This window comes from Salmo salar, chromosome 20 (genome assembly GCF_965601325.2).
Source record: "Salmo salar chromosome 20, fSalSal1, whole genome shotgun sequence".
In the NCBI taxonomy this organism is placed as follows: domain Eukaryota; kingdom Metazoa; phylum Chordata; class Actinopteri; order Salmoniformes; family Salmonidae; genus Salmo; species Salmo salar.
In genome coordinates this window covers 90,977,904-90,998,628 of record NC_138310.1, presented here as the reverse complement: position 1 = coordinate 90,998,628, position 20,725 = coordinate 90,977,904, and the positions used below count along the sequence as shown (strand labels likewise).

Sequence of the window (20,725 nt, the reverse complement as noted above, 5' to 3'; positions counted from 1 at the left end):
CAGCTAGCAACCCAGCTAGCAATCCAGATAGCATTCAGCTAGCAATCCAGCTGGCATGGCAGGTGTTTACTTACCCACTTCATCCCTGATCCTGGCAAGCTCCAGGGACAGTTCCCTCTCCTTCAGGATGGCACTCTCGCTCTGAAACACACAGACACACACACTTCCGTCAAGCATGGAGGATATGTATTTAACAGTTCATTATTTATTTTTAACAAAGCAGGACCCTTGAGGTTGAAACTGCTTCTCCGAGGGGGACCTGAAATCACCGGTACATCACAGGAGGTTGGTGACACCTTAATTGAGGAGGCCGGGCTCATGGTAATAGCTGGAGTGGAATCAGTGGAATGGTTTCCAGGTGTTTGATGCCATTCCATTCACTCCGTTCCAGACATTATTATGTGCTGTCCTCCCCTCAGCAGCCTCCACTGGTGTACATATCTCTTGGGGCATACATCAAATGACAGTATATTGTTGTTGTGTGTGTGTGTGTGAGCAGTTAACATGATGAATGGTGCTCCTAGCTACATCCCTGGGGACTCTTTATGACGTGACACCCTGCTTAGAGCATCATATTCCCAGTCAGAGCAGAGCCAGAACAGCCCTGCATGGGGACTCTTTATAACGTGACACCCTGCTTAGAGCATCATATTCCCAGTCAGAGCAGAGCCAGAACAGCCATGCATGGGGACTCTTTATAACGTGACACCCTGCTTAGAGCGTCATATTCCCAGTCAGAGCAGAGCCAGAACAGCCCTGCATGGGGACTCTTTATAACGTGACACCCTGCTTACAGCGTCATCTTCCCAGTCAGAGCAGAGACAGAACAGCCCTGCATGGGGACTCTTTATAACGTGACACCCTGCTTACAGCGTTATCTTCCCAGTCAGAGCAGAGACAGAACAGCCCTGCATGGGGACTCTTTATAACGTGACACCCTGCTTACAGCATCATCTTCCCAGTCAGAGCAGAGCCAGAACAGCCATGCATGGGGACTCTTTATAACGTGACACCCTGCTTAGAGCATCATATTCCCAGTCAGAGCAGAGCCAGAACAGCCCTGCATGGGGACTCTTTATAACGTGACACCCTGCTTAGAGCATCATATTCCCAGTCAGAGCAGAGCCAGAACAGCCCTGCATGGGGACTCTTTATAACGTGACACCCTGCTTACAGCGTCATCTTCCCAGTCAGAGCAGAGCCAGAACAGCCCTGCATGGGGACTCTTTATAACGTGACACCCTGCTAGAGCATCCCTCCTAGAGCCAGAACAGCCCTGCATGGGGACTCTTTATAACGTGACACCCTGCTTACAGCGTCATCTTCCCAGTCAGAGCAGAGCCAGAACAGCCCTGCATGGGGACTCTTTATAACGTGACACCCTGCTTAGAGCATCATATTCCCAGTCAGAGCAGAGCCAGAACAGCCCTGCATGGGGACTCTTTATAACGTGACACCCTGCTAGAGCATCCCTCCTAGAGCCAGAACAGCCCTACTCACAAAGCCTGACACAACACAACACAAAACACCATCACACTGATAATAAATAAATAAATAAATAAATGGATCCCCTCCCTAGTAGTAAATAAGATCAGATCAATATAATCCAACAGTTTAACAATGTACATCTGATGTGAATGATTTATATTACAACAGGTTGAGGCCCGTAGCTTAACACTGTTCTAAATAGACCAGGAGAAAGAGAGAGAGTCGCAGAGAGACAACAGGAATTTAGTGATTCAACATGTTTATAGACAATAACCACGATGGACTCATGTACAGAGGAAGCTGAGGTTAAATAGACAAGCCAACTGAACAGGACGAGAGTGGACTACGAGTCAGCATAATGTAATTATGATGCGGTCCTCCCTCAACAGAACTATGGCTGAACCTCAATGGTCTAAAGTGGCTTCCTCTCCTCATCTTTTTCTTTCCTTCATCTGCACTGATATGAATAAAACAACTGGAACAGTGAAATGGAATACTTGGCAGACATCCAGCGTTTGGTTTCAGGTCAGGGCAGATGAAGGAAGCCCAGTCTCCCAAACAGCCCCTCCTTCCTCATCTCATATTCCCCTTTACCACGACAACATAATCCATTTACTTCCTGGAACACAAAACACACAAGGAGACAGGGAGTGTCATCACACAGGGAGACAGGGAGACAGGAAGTGTCATCACACAGGGAGACAGGGAGACAGGGAGTGTCTTCACACAGGGAGACAGGGAGACAGGGAGTGTCTTCACACAGGGAGACAGGGAGTGTCATCACACTGAAAGACAGGAAGACAGGGAGACAGGGAGACAGGGAGTGTCATCACACAGGGAGACAGGGAGACAGGGAGTGTCATCACACAGGGAGACAGGGAGACAGGAAGTGTCATCACACAGGGAGACAGGGAGACAGGGAGACAGGAAGTGTCATCACACAGGGAGACAGGGAGACAGAGAGTGTCTTCACACAGGGAGACAGGGAGTGTCATCACACTGAAAGACAGGAAGACAGGGAGACAGGGAGTGTCATCACACAGGGAGACAGGGAGACAGGGAGTGTCATCACACAGGGAGACAGGGAGACAGGGAGTGTCATCACACTGGGAGACAGGGAGACAGGGAGTGTCATCACACTGTGTCACGTAGAGTAGGCCAGAAGGCTAAACTGGAAAACCTAACCTCTATAAAAAATAAAAAGATGGCGGAGCCGCAAAAGTTCTTCTGTGCAAAGGTGTTTATTTACATAGTGATTCCGCAACAAAACAACAGTACTGCCATCAAACATATACCTTATGGGACAGCTTAAAAACAAAGCTGCCCCACCCACAGCTCAATCCAAAATGCCTCTCCTTGAACTGAAAGAGAGGCTCCTTTTGTAGGGGTAGCCCCTCCCCTCAGAACAATTAACACTAATTAATTAAGCAATTACCTATTCAACATACAGTTTCCATTTATCTAAACATACCAAAATATATACATTGCAACACGTTTATGAAACAACATCACAATATAACATTTACAAAATTACATCACTACTGACAGTGTCTTCCAATATGCCCGTTTACTTTAATGAGCCATTCCGGACAGGCACTACAAAGTAAGCCCAATTCCCTTAGCTCGGGTCCTTATCCAGCATACCTGGAAGCTACAGAGATGGAGAGAGAGAGGAACAGAACAAACAACCGCGCTCATCCATAACATCGATAAGTATACTAAATATTGCTTATATTAAATATGAACACCTGTCTTTATTTCTTTATACCCTAACCGGTTACTGAAGTAAGTGTGAAATGTATGTACTAAGATAGAGACGTTAACTTGTGTGTCGACCCACATTGTTAACTTATCTGATAACGGAGCAGGGAGGAGTGATGAATGTGTGCGTGCGTTAAAGTACCAAATGCTGCCCGCGGCCAGTGACGGACTTCTACGTCACACACTGGGAGACAGGGAGACAGGGAGACAGGTAGACAGGGAGACAGGGAGACAGCTGCTCCATCTATAAAATTAATTAAATCTTCTCTCCTCAGGGATACACTGCCATCTGATACACCCATCTGATACACCAATCTGATACACCCATCTGATACACCCATCTGATACACCCATCTGATACACCCATCTGATACACCCATCTGATACACCCATCTGATACACCCATCTGATACACCCATCTGATACACCCACCTGATACACCCATCTGATACATTCACATACAGACCAGTTGCTTACCCAGCCAGTACAACCATCTGATATATCTACATACAGACCAGAGTCACCAAGCTGATTCCTCAACATAGACCAGACTAGTAGACCAGAGTCATGACATAGAGCAGAGCATAGTCATGACATAGAGCAGACCAGCAGACCAGAGTCATGACATAGACCAGACCAGCAGACCAGAGTCATGACATAGACCAGACCAGCAGACCAGAGTCATGACATAGAGCAGACCAGCAGACCAGAGTCATGACATAGAGCAGACCAGCAGACCAGAGTCATGACAGACCAGACCAGCAGACCAGAGTCATGACATAGAGCAGACCAGCAGACCAGAGTCATGACATAGAGCAGACCAGCAGACTAGAGGCTATGGAAACATGCAATGTAATCTGTCCTTTGGAAGACTGATAAGATCGTAATGATCGATACGACAACAGTCTATAACAACACCACCAACCAGACTTGTCTAGTAGAAATGCTAACGTCACAACATAAGGCCCTGTCCTTAGATCTCCACAACTGATAGTGAGACCCATATTGAGGAAGGATAACAGCCTACACGTTGTCCCCACTTCCTCCCTCTCCTGCAATGACACACTTCCTCCCTCTCCTGCAATGACACACTTCCTCCCTCTCCTGCAATGACACACTTCCTCCCTCTCCTGCAATGGCACACTTCCTCCCTCTCCTGCAATGACACACTTCTCCACTTCCTCTCTCTCCTGCAATGACACACTTCTTCACTTCCTCTCTTTCCTGCAATGACACAATTCTTCACTTCCTCTCTCTCCTGCAATGACACACTTCTCCACTTCCTCTCTCTCCTGCAATGACACACTTCTCCACTTCCTCTCTCTCCTGCAATGACACACTTCTCCACTTCCTCTCTCTCCTGCAATGACACACTTATCCACTTCCTCTCTCTCCTGCAATGACACACTTCCTCTCTCTCCTGCAATGACACACTTCCTCCCTCTCCTGCAATGACACACTTCCTCTCTCTCCTGCAATGACACACTTATCCACTTCCTCTCTCTCCTGCAATGACACACTTCCTCTCTCTCCTGCAATGACACACTTCCTCTCTCTCCTGCAATGACACACTTCCTCCCTCTCCTGCAATGGCACACTTCCTCCCTCTCCTGCAATGACACACTTCTCCACTTCCTCTCTCTCCTGCAATGACACACTTCTCCACTTCCTCTCTCTCCTGCAATGACACACTTCTTCACTTCCTCTCTTTCCTGCAATGACACAATTGTTCACTTCCTCTCTCTCCTGCAATGACACACTTCTCCACTTCCTCTCTCTCCTGCAACGACACACTTCTCCACTTCCTCTCTCTCCTGCAATGACACACTTCTTCACTTCCTCTCTCTCCTGCAATGACACACTTCTTAACTTCCTCTCTCTCCTGCAATGACACACTTATCCACTTCCACTCTCTCCTGCAATGACACACTTCTCCACTTCCTCTCTCTCCTGCAATGACACACTTCTCCACTTCCTCTCTCTCCTGCAATGACACACTTCTTAACTTCCTCTCTCTCCTGCAATGACACACTTATCCACTTCCACTCTCTCCTGCAATGACACACTTCTCCACTTCCTCTCTCTCCTGCAATGACAGACTTCTCCACTTCCTCTCTCTCCTGCAATGACACACTTCTTCACTTCCTCTCTCTCCTGCAATGACACACTTCTTCACTTCCTCTCTCTCCTGCAATGACACACTTATCCACTTCCACTCTCTCCTGCAATGACACACTTCTCCACGTCCTCTCTCTCCTGCAATGACACACTTCTCCACTTCCTCTCACTCCTGCAATGACACACTTCTTCACTTCCTCTCTTTCCTGCAATGACACACTTCTTCACTTCCTCTCTTTCCTTCAATGACACACTTCTTCACTTCCTCTCTCCTGCAATGACACACTTCTTCACTTCCTCTCTCTCCTGCAATGACACACTTCTTCACTTCCTCTCTCTCCTGCAATGACACACTTCTCCACTTCCTCTCTCTCCTGCAATGACACACTTCTCCACTTCCTCTCTCTCCTGCAATGACACACTTCTCCACTTCCTCTCTCTCCTGCAATGACACACTTCTTCACTTCCTCTCTCTCCTGCAATGACACACTTCTGAACTTCCTCTCTCTCCTGCAATGACACACTTATCCACTTCCACTCTCTCCTGCAATGACACACTTCTCCACTTCCTCTCTCTCCTGCAATGACACACTTCTCCACTTCCTCTCTCTCCTGCAATGACACACTTCTTCACTTCCTCTCTCTCCTGCAATGACACACTTCTTCACTTCCTCTCTCTCCTGCAATGACACACTTATCCACTTCCACTCTCTCCTGCAATGACACACTTCTCCACTTCCTCTCTCTCCTGCAATGACACACTTCTCCACTTCCTCTCTCTCCTGCAATGACACACTTCTTCACTTCCTCTCTTTCCTGCAATGACACACTTCTTCACTTCCTCTCTTTCCTGCAATGACACATTTCTTCACTTCCTCTCTCCTGCAATGACACACTTCTTCACTTCCTCTCTCTCCTGCAATGACACACTTATCCACTTCCTCTCTCTCCTGCAATGACACACTTCTTCACTTCCTCTCTTTCCTGCAATGACACACTTCTTCACTTCCTCTCTTTCCTGCAATGACACATTTCTTCACTTCCTCTCTCCTGCAATGACACACTTCTTCACTTCCTCTCTCCTGCAATGACACACTTCTTCACTTCCTCTCTCTCCTGCAATGACACACTTATCCACTTCCTCTCTCTCCTGCAATGACACACTTCTCCACTTCCTCTCTCTCCTGCAATGACACACTTCTCCACTTCCTCTCTCTCCTGCAATGACACACTTCTTCACTTCCTCTCTTTCCTGCAATGACACACTTCTTCACTTCCTCTCTTTCCTGCAATGACACACTTCTTCACTTCCTCTCTCTCCTGCAATGACTCACTTCTCCACTTCCTCACTCTCCTGCAATGACTCACTTCTCCACTTCCTCACTCTCCTGCAATGACACACTTCTCCATTTCCTCTCTCTCCTGCAATGACACACTTCCTCTCTCTCCTGCAATGACACACTTCTTCACTTCCTCTCTCTCCTGCAATGACACACTTCCTCTCTCTCCTGCAATGACACACTTCTTCACTTCCTCTCTTTCCTGCAATGACACACTTCTTCACTTCCTCTCTCTCCTGCAATGACACACTTCTTCACTTCCTCTCTCTCCTGCAATGACGCACTTCTTCACTTCCTCTCTTTCCTGCAATGACACACTTCTTCACTTCCTCTCTCTCCTGCAATGACACACTTCTTCACTTCCTCTCTTTCCTGCAATGACACACTTTTTCACTTCCTCTCTCTCCTGCAATGACACACTTCTCCACTTCCTCTCTCTCCTGCAATGACACACTTCCTCTCTCTCCTGCAATGACACACTTCCTCTCTCCTGCAATGACACACTTCTTCACTTCCTCCCTCTCCTGCAATGACACACTTCTTCACTTCCTCTCTCTCCTGCAATGACACACTTCTCCACTTCCTCTCTCTCCTGCAATGACACACTTCTCCACTTCCTCTCTTTCCTGCAATGACACACTTCTTCACTTCCTCCCTCTCCTGCAATGACACACTTCTCCACTTCCTCTCTCTCCTGCAATGACACACTTCTTCACTTCCTCTCTCTCCTGCAATGACACACTTCTCCACTTCCTCTCTCTCCTGCAATGACACACTTCCTCTCTCTCCTGCAATGACACACTTCTTCACTTCCTCCCTCTCCTGCAATGACACACTTCTCCACTTCCTCCCTCTCCTGCAATGACACACTTCTCCATTTCCTCTCTCTCCTGCAATGACACACTACTCCACTTTCTCTCTCTCCTGCAATGACACACTTCCTCTCTCTCCTGCAATGACACACTTCTTCACTTCCACTCTCTCCTGCAATGACACACTTCCTCTCTCTCCTGCAATGACACACTTCTTCACTTCCTCTCTTTCCTGCAATGACACACTTTTTCACTTCCTCTCTCTCCTGCAATGACACACTTCTCCACTTCCTCTCTCTCCTGCAATGACACACTTCCTCTCTCCTGCAATGACACACTTCTTCACTTCCTCCCTCTCCTGCAATGACACACTTCTTCACTTCCTCTCTCTCCTGCAATGACACACTTCTCCACTTCCTCTCTCTCCTGCAATGACACACTTCTCCACTTCCTCTCTTTCCTGCAATGACACACTTCTTCACTTCCTCCCTCTCCTGCAATGACACACTTCTCCACTTCCTCTCTCTCCTGCAATGACACACTTCTTCACTTCCTCTCTCTCCTGCAATGACACACTTCTCCACTTCCTCTCTCTCCTGCAATGACACACTTCCTCTCTCTCCTGCAATGACACACTTCTTCACTTCCTCCCTCTCCTGCAATGACACACTTCTCCACTTCCTCCCTCTCCTGCAATGACACACTTCTCCATTTCCTCTCTCTCCTGCAATGACACACTACTCCACTTTCTCTCTCTCCTGCAATGACACACTTCCTCTCTCTCCTGCAATGACACACTTCTTCACTTCCACTCTCTCCTGCAATGACACACTTCCTCTCTCTCCTGCAATGACACACTTCTTCACTTCCTCTCTCTCCTGCAATGACACACTTCTCCATTTCCTCTCTCTCCTGCAATGACACACTACTCCACTTCCTCTCTCTCCTGCAATGACACACTTCCTCTCTCTCCTGCAATGACACACTTCCTCTCTCTCCTGCAATGACACACTTCCTCTCTCTCCTGCAATGACACACTTCCTCTCTCTCCTGCAATGACACACTTCTCCACTTCCTCCCTCTCCTGCAATGACACACTTCCTCTCTCTCCTGCAATGACACACTTCCTCTCTCTCCTGCAATGACACACTTCCACTCTCTCCTGCAATGACACACTTCTCCACTTCCTCTCTCTCCTGCAATGACACACTTCTTCACTTCCTCTCTCTCCTGCAATGACACACTTCTTCACTTCCTCTCTCTCCTGCAATGACACACTTCTTCACTTCCTCTCTCTCCTGCAATGACACACTTCTTCACTTCCTCTCTCTCCTGCAATGACACACTTCCTCCCTCTCCTGTAATGACACACTTCCTAGAGACAGAGAGAGAGAGAGAGAAACACAGACAGAGCGAGAGAGGTCTTTTTGTCTCTATAACAAAGCACAAAGAGCAAAAACATATACATGATCAATTACAAATCTTAGAATCAAATATTAAAGACTAGAAAGACCAGAACCCACTGGATTCTCCAATTACATTAAAGACTTCCAGAACCCACTGGATTCTCCAATTACATTAAAGACTTCCAGAACCCACTGGATTCTCCAATTACATTAAAGACTTCCAGAACCCACTGGATTCTACAATTACATTAAAGACTACTAGCACTTACTGGATTCTCCAGTAACATTGAATGAATTACAGGACAAAATACAAACCCTCCAACCCAAAAAGGCCTGTGGTGTTGATGGTATCCTCAATGAAATGATAAAATATACAGACCACAAATTCCAATTGGCTATACTAAAACTCTTTAACATCATCCTCAGCTCTGGCATCTTCCCAAATATTTGGAACCAAGAACTGATCACCCCAATCCACAAAAGTGGAGACAAATGTGACCCCAATAACTACTGTGGGATATGCATCAACAGCAACCTTAGGAAAATCATCTGCTTTATCATTAACAGCAGACTTGTACATTTCCTCAGAGAAAACAATGTACTGAGCAAATGTCAAATTGGCTTTTTACCAAATTACTGTACAACAGAACACATATTCCATGTGGTTCAGTTGGTAGAGCATGGTGTTTGCAACGCCAGCATGGTGTGTGCAACGCCAGCGTTGTGGGTTCGATTCCCACGGGGGGCCGGTACAAAAAAAATGCATGAAATGAAATGTATGAAATGTATGCATTCACTACTGTAAGTCGCTCTGGATAAGAGCGTCTGCTAAATGACTAAAATGTAAAAAATGTAAATGTAAATATTCACCCTGCACACCCTAAATGACAAACAAACAAACCGAAACAAAGGCAAAGTCTTCTCATGCTTTGTTGATTTCAAAAAAGCTGTGGACTCAATTTGGCACTGAGGGTCTGCTATACAAATTAATGGAAAGTGGTGTTGGGGGAAAAACATCCGACATTATAAAATACATGTACACAACCAACAAGTGTGTGGTTTAAATTGGCAAAAAACACACATTTCTTTCCACAGGGTGGTGGGGTGAGACAGGGATGCAGCTTAAGCCCCAAGCTGTGAACAATCTGAGAGACAAGGCAAGAAGGGTCTTCTATATCATCAAAAGGAACATAAAATTCAACATACCAATTAGGATCTGGCTAAAAATACTTGAATCAATTATAGGACCCATTGCCCTTTATGGTTGTGAGGTCTGGGGTCCGCTCACCAACCAAGAATTAACAAAATGCGACAAACACCAAATTGAGACTCTGCATGCAGAATTCTGCAAAAATATCCTCTGTGTACAACGTAAAACACCAAATAATGCAGAGCAGAATTAGGCCGATACCCACTAATTATCCATATCCAGAAAAGAGCCGTTAAATTCTACAACCACCTAAAAGGAAGCGATTCCCAAAACTTCCATAACAAAGCCATCACCTACAGAGAGATGAACCTGGAGAAGAGTCCACTTAACAAGCTGGTCCTGGGGCTCTGTTCACAAACACAAACAGACCCCACAGAGCCCCAGGACAGCAACACAATTAGACCCAACCAAATCATGAGAAAACATTGGAAAGAATTTACAAAAAACAGAGCAAACTAGAATGTTATTTGGCCCTAAACACTGTGACTGACCCAAAATTAAGGAAATCTTTGACTATGTACAGACTCAGTAAGCATAGCCTTGCTATTGAGAAAGGCCACCGTAGGCAGACCTGGCTCTCAAGAGAAGACAGGCTATGTGCAACACTGCCCACAAAATGAGGTGGAAACTGAGCTGCACTTCCTGACCTCCTGCCAAATGTATGACCATATTAAAGACACATATTTCCCTCAGATTACACAGATCCACAAAGAACTCGAAAACAAATCCAATTCTGATAAACTCCCATATCTACTGGGTGAAATACCACAGTGTTCCATCACAGCAGTAAGATTTGTGACCTGTTGCCACAAGAAAAGGGCAACCAGTGAAGAACAAACACCATTGTAAATACAACCTATATTTATGTTTATTTTCCCTTTCATACTTTAACTATTTGCACATCATTACAACACTGTATATAGACATAATATGACATTTGAAATGTCTTTATTCTTTTGTAACTTCTGTGAGTGTAATGTTTACTGTAAATTTGTATTGTTTATTTCACTTTTGTTTATTTTCTATTTCACTTGCTCTGGCAATGTTAACATATGTTTCCCCCATGCTAATAAAGCCTGTTAAAGTGAAATTGAAATTGGAGAGAGAGAGAGAGAGAGAGAGAGAGATAGAGAGAGAGAGAAAGAAGAGAGGAGAGAGAGAGAGAGAGAGAGAGAGAGAGAGAGAAAGAAAGAAAGAAGAGAGGGAGAGAGAGAGAGAGAGAGAGAGAGAGAGAGAGAGAGAGAGAGAGAGAGAGAGAGGGAGAGAGAGAGAGAGATAGAGAGAGAGAAAGAAGAGAGGGAGAGAGAGAGAGAGAGAGAGAGAAAGAAAGAAAGAAGAGAGAGAGAGAGAGAGAGAGAGAGAGAGAGAGAGAGAGAGAGAGAGAGAGAGAAGAGAGAGAGAGAGAGAGAGAGAGAGAGAGAGAGAAGAGAGAAGAGGAGAGAGAGAGAGAGAGAGAGAGAGAGAGAGAGAGAGAGAAAGAGAGAGAGAGAGAGAGAGAGAGAAAGAGGAGAGAGAGAGAGAGAGAGAGAGAGGGAGAGAGAGAGAGAGAGAGAGAGAGGGAGAGAGAGAGAGAGAGAGAGAGAGAGAGAGAGAGAGAAAGAAGAGAGAGAGAGAGAGAGAGAGAGAGAGAGAGAGAGAGAGAGAGAGAGGGAGAGATAGATAGAGTGTGCATGGAACAGGAAGAGAGATATATACAAAGCATAATCTAATTTGACTCAGAATAACTCTCATAGCTAGCCAACTCTGATCCTAAGCAGCTAGATACAGTACACACTCTCTTTCTCTCTCTCAAATTCAAATTCAAGCTGCTTTATTGGCATGATAAACATTGTGTCAATATTGCCAAAGTAACAATGTATACAATTTACATTGTAAAAAAATTATAAAGAATAACAAATAATAATATAAAATGGTGGTCTCTCTCTCTCTTTCCCTCTAAACACTCACGTACAAACAGAAAAATGCAGTCAGCTAAAGTCCTGACTGAGGAAGGATGCATCTGTCTGTCTATCTGCGGATAGAAGCTGCTGGAAGCTGTTTACCGTGCGGTCCAGCCAGCGGAGGTAGAGAATAGAGCAGTAATGGCCCATAGCACACTGATTCATCCACACTGCTGCTAATGCTGCTGGGGTGCAGCACACACCCAGACAGATAGAGAGGGAGAAAAATAGAGGAGGCAGAAGAGAGTGGGGGGGAGGGGAGAGACAGAATAGAGGGAGGTAGGGACGCAAAACAAAGAGGGGGAGGGGAAAAGAAGGATAGAATGAGGAGAAGAGATGGAAATAGAGGGAGATCTTGGCAGAGATAGTGAGAGAAAGGGATAGAGGGAGAAGAAGGGAGAGATGGAGGGATGGAGGGATGGAAGGATGGAGCGATGGAGGGATGGAGGGATGGAAGGAAGGATGGAGCGATGGAGGGATGGAGGGATGGAGACAGGAGAAACGGGAGGACTGAAGAGCCAGCCAGCCTCACCTCTTTTCCTGCTGTGTCCCGTCCGATCGCTCTGTGTGATCTCTGCTGGAACAAAAGACTACTGCCAAAGTAACAGGGCTGAGCACCGACTCTGTCTGTCTGCCTGCCTTAGCCTAGCGTAACTAGCCCCCCCCGCCCCACACACACACAAGCACACATGCGCACACACAGATACACACCGGCTTACCCATGTCTGTCTTAAAACAGAACAGTGGAGAGGGAGATGGGGGAGGAACTACTCAATAACTAGTCTATTTCCTGGCATGGCACTTCTACAGGGAGCACCTACACATTTACATAATATTAGTGAGTAAACTCACACGTGAATCTTTTTTGGGGGGAAATTGTCTATGTAAAAAATGCACGCGAACACACACACACACACAAATACAAAGAGAGAGAAATTACAGCTGAGGTGATGCAGTCAGGTTGAAATGCACTTTACGATATGATACACATAATAAGCTGCCCAAATATCCTCCACAACCAATTCAACATCAACCAGCCTCCTCTGACTACCAGTCCTTCCAACATCAATCAACCAGCCTCCTCTGACTACCAGTCCTTCCAACATCAATCAACCAGCCTCCTCTGACTACCAGTCCTTCCAACATCAACCAGCCTCCTCTGACTACCAGCCCATCCAACATCAACCAGCCTCCTCTGACTACCAGCCCTTCCAACATCAACCAACCAGCCTCCTCTGACTACCAGTCCTTCCAACATCAACCAGCCTCCTCTGACTACCAGCCCATCCAACATCAACCAGCCTCCTCTGACTACCAGCCCTTCCAACATCAACCAACCAGCCTCCTCTGACTACCAGTCCTTCCAACATCAACCAGCCTCCTCTGACTACCAGCCCTTCCAACATCAACCAACCAGCCTCCTCTGACTACCAGTCCTTCCAACATCAACCAGCCTCCTCTGACTACCAGCCCTTCCAACATCAATCAACCAGCCTCCTCTGACTACCAGCCCTTCCAACATCAACCAGCCTCCTCTGACTACCAGTCCTTCCAACATCAACCAGCCTCCTCTGACTACCAGCCCATCCAACATAAACCAGCCTCCTCTGACTACCAGCCCTTCCAACATCAATCAACCAGCCTCCTCTGACTACCAGCCCTTCCAACATCAACCAGCCTCCTCTGACTACCAGTCCTTCCAACATCAACCAGCCTCCTCTGACTACCAGCCCATCCAACATCAACCAGCCTCCTCTGACTACCAGCCCATCCAACATAAACCAGCCTCCTCTGACTACCAGTCCTTCCAACATCAATCAACCAGCCTCCTCTGACTACCAGCCCTTCCAACATCAATCAACCAGCCTCCTCTGACTACCAGTCCTTCCAACATCAACCAGCCTCCTCTGACTACCAGTCCTTCCAACATCAATCAACCAGCCTCCTCTGACTACCAGCCCTTCCAACATCAATCAACCAGCCTCCTCTGACTACCAGCCCTTCCAACATCAATCAACCAGCCTCCTCTGACTACCAGCCCTTCCAACATCAATCAACCAGCCTCCTCTGACTACCAGTCCTTCCAACATCAATCAACAGCCTCCTCTGACTACCAACGGTGGTGCTGGACTACAGGGGATGGATGAGGAAGATTAAGGGAGGGAGGAAGGATGAGGGAGGGGAGGATGGATGAGGAAGGGTGAGGGAAGGAGGATGGATGAGGAAGATTAAAGGAGGGAGGAAGGATGAGTGAGGAAGGGTGAGGGAGGGGAGGATGGATGAGGAAGGGTGAGGGAAGGAGGATGGATGAGGAAGATTAAGGGAGGGAGGAAGGATGAACGAGGAAGGTGTGAGGGAGGGGAGGATGGATGAGGAAGGGTGAGGGAGGGGAGGATGGATGAGGAAGGGTGAGGGAAGGAGGATGGATGAGGAAGGGTGAGGGAAGGAGGATGGATGAGGAAGGGTGAGGGGGGAGGGAGGATGGGTGAGGATGGATGAAGGACGGAAGAGCAATGGGAGGGAGGGTGAGGTGAGCAGGGAGGAGTGATGGGAGGGAAGGAGGGAGGAGTGATGGGAGGGAAGGAGGGAGGAGTGATGGGAGGGAAGGAGGGAGGAGTGATGGGAGGGAAGGAGGGAGGAGTGATGGGAGGGAAGGAGGGAGGAGTGATGGGAGGGAAGGAGGGAGGAGTGATGGGAGGGAAGGAGGGAGGAGTGATGCCTTTCCAGTATCAGTGAGACTAAATGCTTTCAGCCATCCAACAGTAATCTGATCACTTTCTCTTCCATGGCTTGGGCCAAGCTCTGGCTCAGAGCCAATGGGGAAGAGACAGTGCACTGTGATTGTGACATCTTTAAGAAGATACAGTACAAGGACAAAGCATTACCATCCTAAAACCTCAAAGCAGCTCTCAATGGATATTACATTAAAAGCAATAGCAAAATCCTTCAAATTGAAAACCTTGTGCATCTGGCACTCCAGGCAGACTCAAGCAAACACTCAGTACTTTAGAGGAATGTCAAGTATCCTTTAAGTAGTTTGTGGGTGGCCAGCGACGTCAGTTCAGCTAGCCCTATGGTTAAATGGGGTGTGTAGAAATACAGCTAACCCTATGGTTAAATGGGGTGTGTAGAAATACTGCTAACCCTATGGTTAAATGGGGTGTGTAGAAATACAGCTAACCTGGGTATGGTTAAATGGGGTGTGTGGAAATACAGCTAACCCTATGGTTAAATGGGGTGTGTAGAAATACTGCTAACCGTATGGTTAAATGGGGTGTGTAGAAATACATCTAACCCGGGTATGGTTAAATGGGGTGTGTGGAAATACAGCTAACCCTATGGTTAAATGGGGTGTGTAGAAATACTGCTAACCCGGGTATGGCTAAATGGGGTGTGTAGAAATACAGCTAACCTGGGTATGGTTAAATGGGGTGTATAGAAATACAGCTAACCGGGTATGGCTAAATGGGGTGTGTAGAAATACAGCTAACCTGGGTATGGTTAAATGGGGTGTGTAGAAATACAGCTAACCTGGGTATGGTTAAATGGGGTGTGTAGAAATACAGCTAACCCTACGGTATGGCTAAATATGGTGTGTAGAAATACAGCTAACCCACGGTATGGCTAAATGGGGTGTGTAGCAATACAGCTAACCTGGGTATGGTTAAATGGGGTGTGTAGAAATACAGCTAACCTGGGTATGGTTAAATGGGGTGTGGAAATACAGCTAACCCGGGTATGGTTAAATGGGGTGTGTAGAAATACAGCTAACCTGGGTATGGTTAAATGGGGTGCGTAGAAATACAGCTAACCTGGGTATGGTTAAATGGGGTGTGTAGAAATACAGCTAACCTGGGTATGGCTTAATGGGGTGTATAGAAATACATCTAACCTGGTAATGGTTAAATGGGGTGTGTAGAAATACAGCTAACCCTACGGTATGGCTAAATGGGGTGTATAGAAATACAGCTAACCTGGGTATGGTTAAATGGGGTGTGTAGAAATACAGCTAACCCGGGTATGGTTAAATGGGGTGTGTAGAAATACAGCTAACCTGGTAATGGTTAAATGGGGTGCGTAGAAATACAGCTAACCCGGGTATGGTTAAATGGGGTGTGTAGAAATACAGCTAACCCCACGGTATGGCTAAATGGGGTGTGTAGCAATACAGCTAACCTGGGTATGGCTAAATGGGGTGTGTAGAAATACAGCTAACCTGGGTATGGTTAAATGGGGTGTGTAGAAATACAGCTAACCTGGGTATGGTTAAATGGGGTGTGTAGAAATACAGCTAACCCTATGGTTAAATGGGGTGTGTAGAAATACAGCTAACCTGGGTATGGTTAAATGGGGTGTGTAGAAATACAGCTAACCTGGGTATGGTTAAATGGGGTGTATAGAAATACAGCTAACCTGGGTATGGTTAAATGGGGTGTATAGAAATACAGCTAACCTGGGTATGGTTAAATGGGGTGTATAGAAATACAGCTAACCTGGTAATGGTTAAATGGGGTGTGTAGAAATACAGCTAACCCTACGGTATGGCTAAATGGGGTGTATAGAAATACAGCTAACCTGGGTATGGTTAAATGGGGTGTGTAGAAATACAGCTAACCTGGGTATGGTTAAATGGGGTGTGTAGAAATACAGCTAACCTGGGTATGACTAAATGGGGTGTGTAGAAATACAGCTAACCTGGGTATGGTTAAATGGGGTGTGTAGAAATACAGATAACCTGGGTATGACTAAATGGGGTGTGTGGAAATACAGCTAACCTGGGTATGGCTAAATGGGGTGTGTAGAAATACAGCTAACCTGGGTATGGTTAAATGGGGTGTATAGAAATACAGCTAACCTGGGTATGGCTAAATGGGGTGTGTAGAAATACAGCTAACCTGGGTATGGTTAAATGGGGTGTATAGAAATACAGCTAACCTGGGTATGGCTAAATGGGGTGTGTAGAAATACAGCTAACCTGGGTATGGTTAAATGGGGTGTGTAGAAATACAGCTAACCCTACGGTATGGCTAAATGGGGTGTATAGAAATACAGCTAACCTGGTAATGGTTAAATGGGGTGCGTAGAAATACAGCTAACCTGGGTATGGTTAAATATGGTGTGTAGAAATACAGCTAACCCTTGGGTATGGCTAAATATGGTGTGTAGAAATACAGCTAACCCCACGGTATGGCTAAATGGGGTGTGTAGCAATACAGCTAACCTGGGTATGGTTAAATGGGGTGTGTAGAAATACAGCTAACCTGGGTATGGTTAAATGGGGTGTGGAAATACAGCTAACCTGGGTATGGTTAAATGGGGTGTGTAGAAATACAGCTAACCTGGGTATGGCTTAATGGGGTGTATAGAAATACATCTAACCTGGTAATGGTTAAATGGGGTGTGTAGAAATACAGCTAACCCTACGGTATGGCTAAATGGGGTGTATAGAAATACAGCTAACCTGGTAATGGTTAAATGGGGTGCGTAGAAATACAGCTAACCCGGGTATGGTTAAATGGGGTGTGTAGAAATACAGCTAACCCCACGGTATGGCTAAATGGGGTGTGTAGCAATACAGCTAACCTGGGTATGGCTAAATGGGGTGTGTAGAAATACAGCTAACCTGGGTATGGTTAAATGGGGTGTGTAGAAATACAGCTAACCTGGGTATGGTTAAATGGGGTGTGTAGAAATACAGCTAACCTGGGTATGGTTAAATGGGGTGCGTAGAAATACAGCTAACCTGGGTATGGTTAAATGGGGTGTGTAGAAATACAGCTAACCCGGGTATGGTTAAATGGGGTGTGTAGAAATACAGCTAACCCGGGTATGGTTAAATGGGGTGTGTAGAAATACAGCTAACCTGGGTATGGTTAAATGGGGTGCGTAGAAATACAGCTAACCCGGGTATGGTTAAATGGGGTGTGTAGAAATACAGCTAACCTGGGTATGGCTAAATGGGGTGTGTAGAAATACAGCTAACCTGGGTATGGTTAAATGGGGTGTGTAGAAATACAGCTAACCTGGGTATGGTTAAATGGGGTGTGTAGAAATACAGCTAACCTGGGTATGGCTAAATGGGGTGTGTAGAAATACAGCTAACCTGGGTATGGTTAAATGGGGTGTATAGAAATACAGCTAACCTGGGTATGGTTAAATGGGGTGTATAGAAATACAGCTAACCCTATGGTTAAATGGGGTGTGTAGAAATACAGCTATTCCTGGTATGGCTTCACCAGTTGAAGCTCTATTGTACTTTTACACCATTTTAAACTCTACAATGCTATCTGGAGAACAGCAAACACCATGCCCTCAGACATTATCACAGCAATATTAGGTTTATATATAAGGTCTGTGTAATGGCGTGGATAATGTACTCATACAGTGCAACATAAAATAGATGCATAATACACGCTATCGAGGCCCATGTCAAATACCAACATCAATGTGAAAGTAGCCAGAGCATAAAACAGCTCACTGCGAATGTAAACTATGCCAGATAAATCCTACACATTGAAATAAAAAGCATACATAAAAGGACTTACTTAGGCCTACAATCGACAAGGATAAATGAAGACAAACAAACTCCACCAAGGAATGAAGAAAATCATGAAATACAAAAAGAAAATCTACACATTAAGGCCACGCCCGTGATTCAGCACCGCTGGATGGACAGCGCCTTCGGTACAGGTGGGCATAGTGTAGCTCGGTAGCGTGTTGCTGGATGGACGGCGCCGTCGGTACAGGTGGGCATAGTGTAGCTCGGTAGCGTGTTGCTGGATGGACGGCGCCGTCGGTACAGGTGGGCATAGTGTAGCTCGGTAGCGTGTTGCTGGATGGACGGCGCCTTCGGTACAGGTGGGCATAGTGTAGCTCGGTAGCGTGTTGCTGGATGGACGGCGCCGTCGGTACAGGTGGGCATAGTGTAGCTCGGTAGCGTGTTGCTGGATGGACGGCGCCTTCGGTACAGGTGGGCATAGTGTAGCTCGGTAGCGTGTTGCTGGATGGACGGCGCCGTCGGTACAGGTGGGCATAGTGTAGCTCGGTAGCGTGTTGCTGGATGGACGGCGCCGTCGGTACAGGTGGGCATAGTGTAGCTCGGTAGCGTGTTGCTGGATGGACGGCGCCGTCGGTACAGGTGGGCATAGTGTAGCTCGGTAGCGTGTTGCTGGATGGACGGCGCCGTCGGTACAGGTGGGCATAGTGTAGCTCGGTAGCGTGTTGCTGGATGGACGGCGCCGTCGGTACAGGTGGGCATAGTGTAGCTCGGTAGCGTGTTGCTGGATGGACGGCGCCTTCGGTACAGGTGGGCATAGTGTAGCTCGGTAGCGTGTTGCTGGATGGACGGCGCCTTCGGTACAGGTGGGCATAGTGTAGCTCGGTAGCGTGTTGCTGGATGGACGGCGCCGTCGGTACAGGTGGGCATAGTGTAACTCGGTAGCGTGTTGCTGGATGGACGGCGCCGTCGGTACAGGTGGGCATAGTGTAGCTCGGTAGCGTGTTGCTGGATGGACGGCGCCGTCGGTACAGGTGGGCATAGTGTAGCTCGGTAGCGTGTTGCTGGATGGACGGCGCCGTCGGTACAGGTGGGCATAGTGTAGCTCGGTAGCGTGTTGCTGGATGGACGGCGCCGTCGGTACAGGTGGGCATAGTGTAGCTCGGTAGCGTGTTGCTGGATGGACGGCGCCTTCGGTACAGGTGGGCATAGTGTAGCTCGGTAGCGTGTTGCTGGATGGACGGCGCCGTCGGTACAGGTGGGCATAGTGTAGCTCGGTAGCGTGTTGCTGGATGGACGGCGCCTTCGGTACAGGTGGGCATAGTGTAGCTCGGTAGCGTGTTGCTGGATGGACGGCGCCGTCGGTACAGGTGGGCATAGTGTAGCTCGGTAGCGTGTTGCTGGATGGACGGCGCCGTCGGTACAGGTGGGCATAGTGTAGCTCGGTAGCGTGTTGCTGGATGGACGGCGCCGTCGGTACAGGTGGGCATAGTGTAGCTCGGTAGCGTGTTGCTGGATGGACGGCGCCTTCGGTACAGGCGGGCATAGTGTAGCTCGGTAGCGTGTTGCTGGATGGACAGAATACTCAGACAATGAAGAGGTATGGTCCTGCAATAGACTAGTGTCCTGTTATACATACAGCTGCCTCAATACAGAAACAGGGGATAGATTAGAGTCCTATCCAAGGGTGTACTGTACATCCAGCTGCCTCAATATAGAAACAGGAGATAGATTAGAGTCCTATCCAGGGGTGTACTGTACATCCAGCTGTCTCACTACAGAAACAGGGGATAGACTAGCGTCCTGTCTAGGGGGTGTACTGTACATCCAGCTGCCTCAATATAGAAACAGGAGATAGATTAGAGTCCTATCCAGGGGTGTACTGTACATCCAGCTGTCTCACTACAGAAACAGGGGATAGACTAGTGTCCTGTCCAGGGGGTGTACTGTACATCCAGCTGTCTCACTACAGAAACAGGAGATAGACTAGTGTCCTGTCCAGGGGTGTACTGTACATCCAGCTGTCTCACTACAGAAACAGGAGATAGACTGGTGTCCTGTCCAGGGGTGTACTGTACATCAAGCTGCCTCATGCTACAGAAACAGGAGATAGACTAGTGTCCTGTCCAGGGGTGTACTGTACATCCAGCTGTC

General features: G+C 47.2%; 1 protein-coding gene across 1 annotated transcript in view; it reads right to left on the bottom strand.

Annotated features, from left to right (window-relative positions):
* mtus2b (microtubule associated tumor suppressor candidate 2b) overlaps window positions 1-20,725 on the bottom strand; it is a 127,043-nt gene that overhangs the window by 22,756 nt on the left and 83,562 nt on the right. The window contains exon 7 of the mRNA XM_045703428.2: window positions 75-141. Within this exon, the coding sequence (XP_045559384.2) occupies window positions 75-141 (67 nt within the window). The remainder of the gene's footprint in view (window positions 1-74; window positions 142-20,725) is intronic.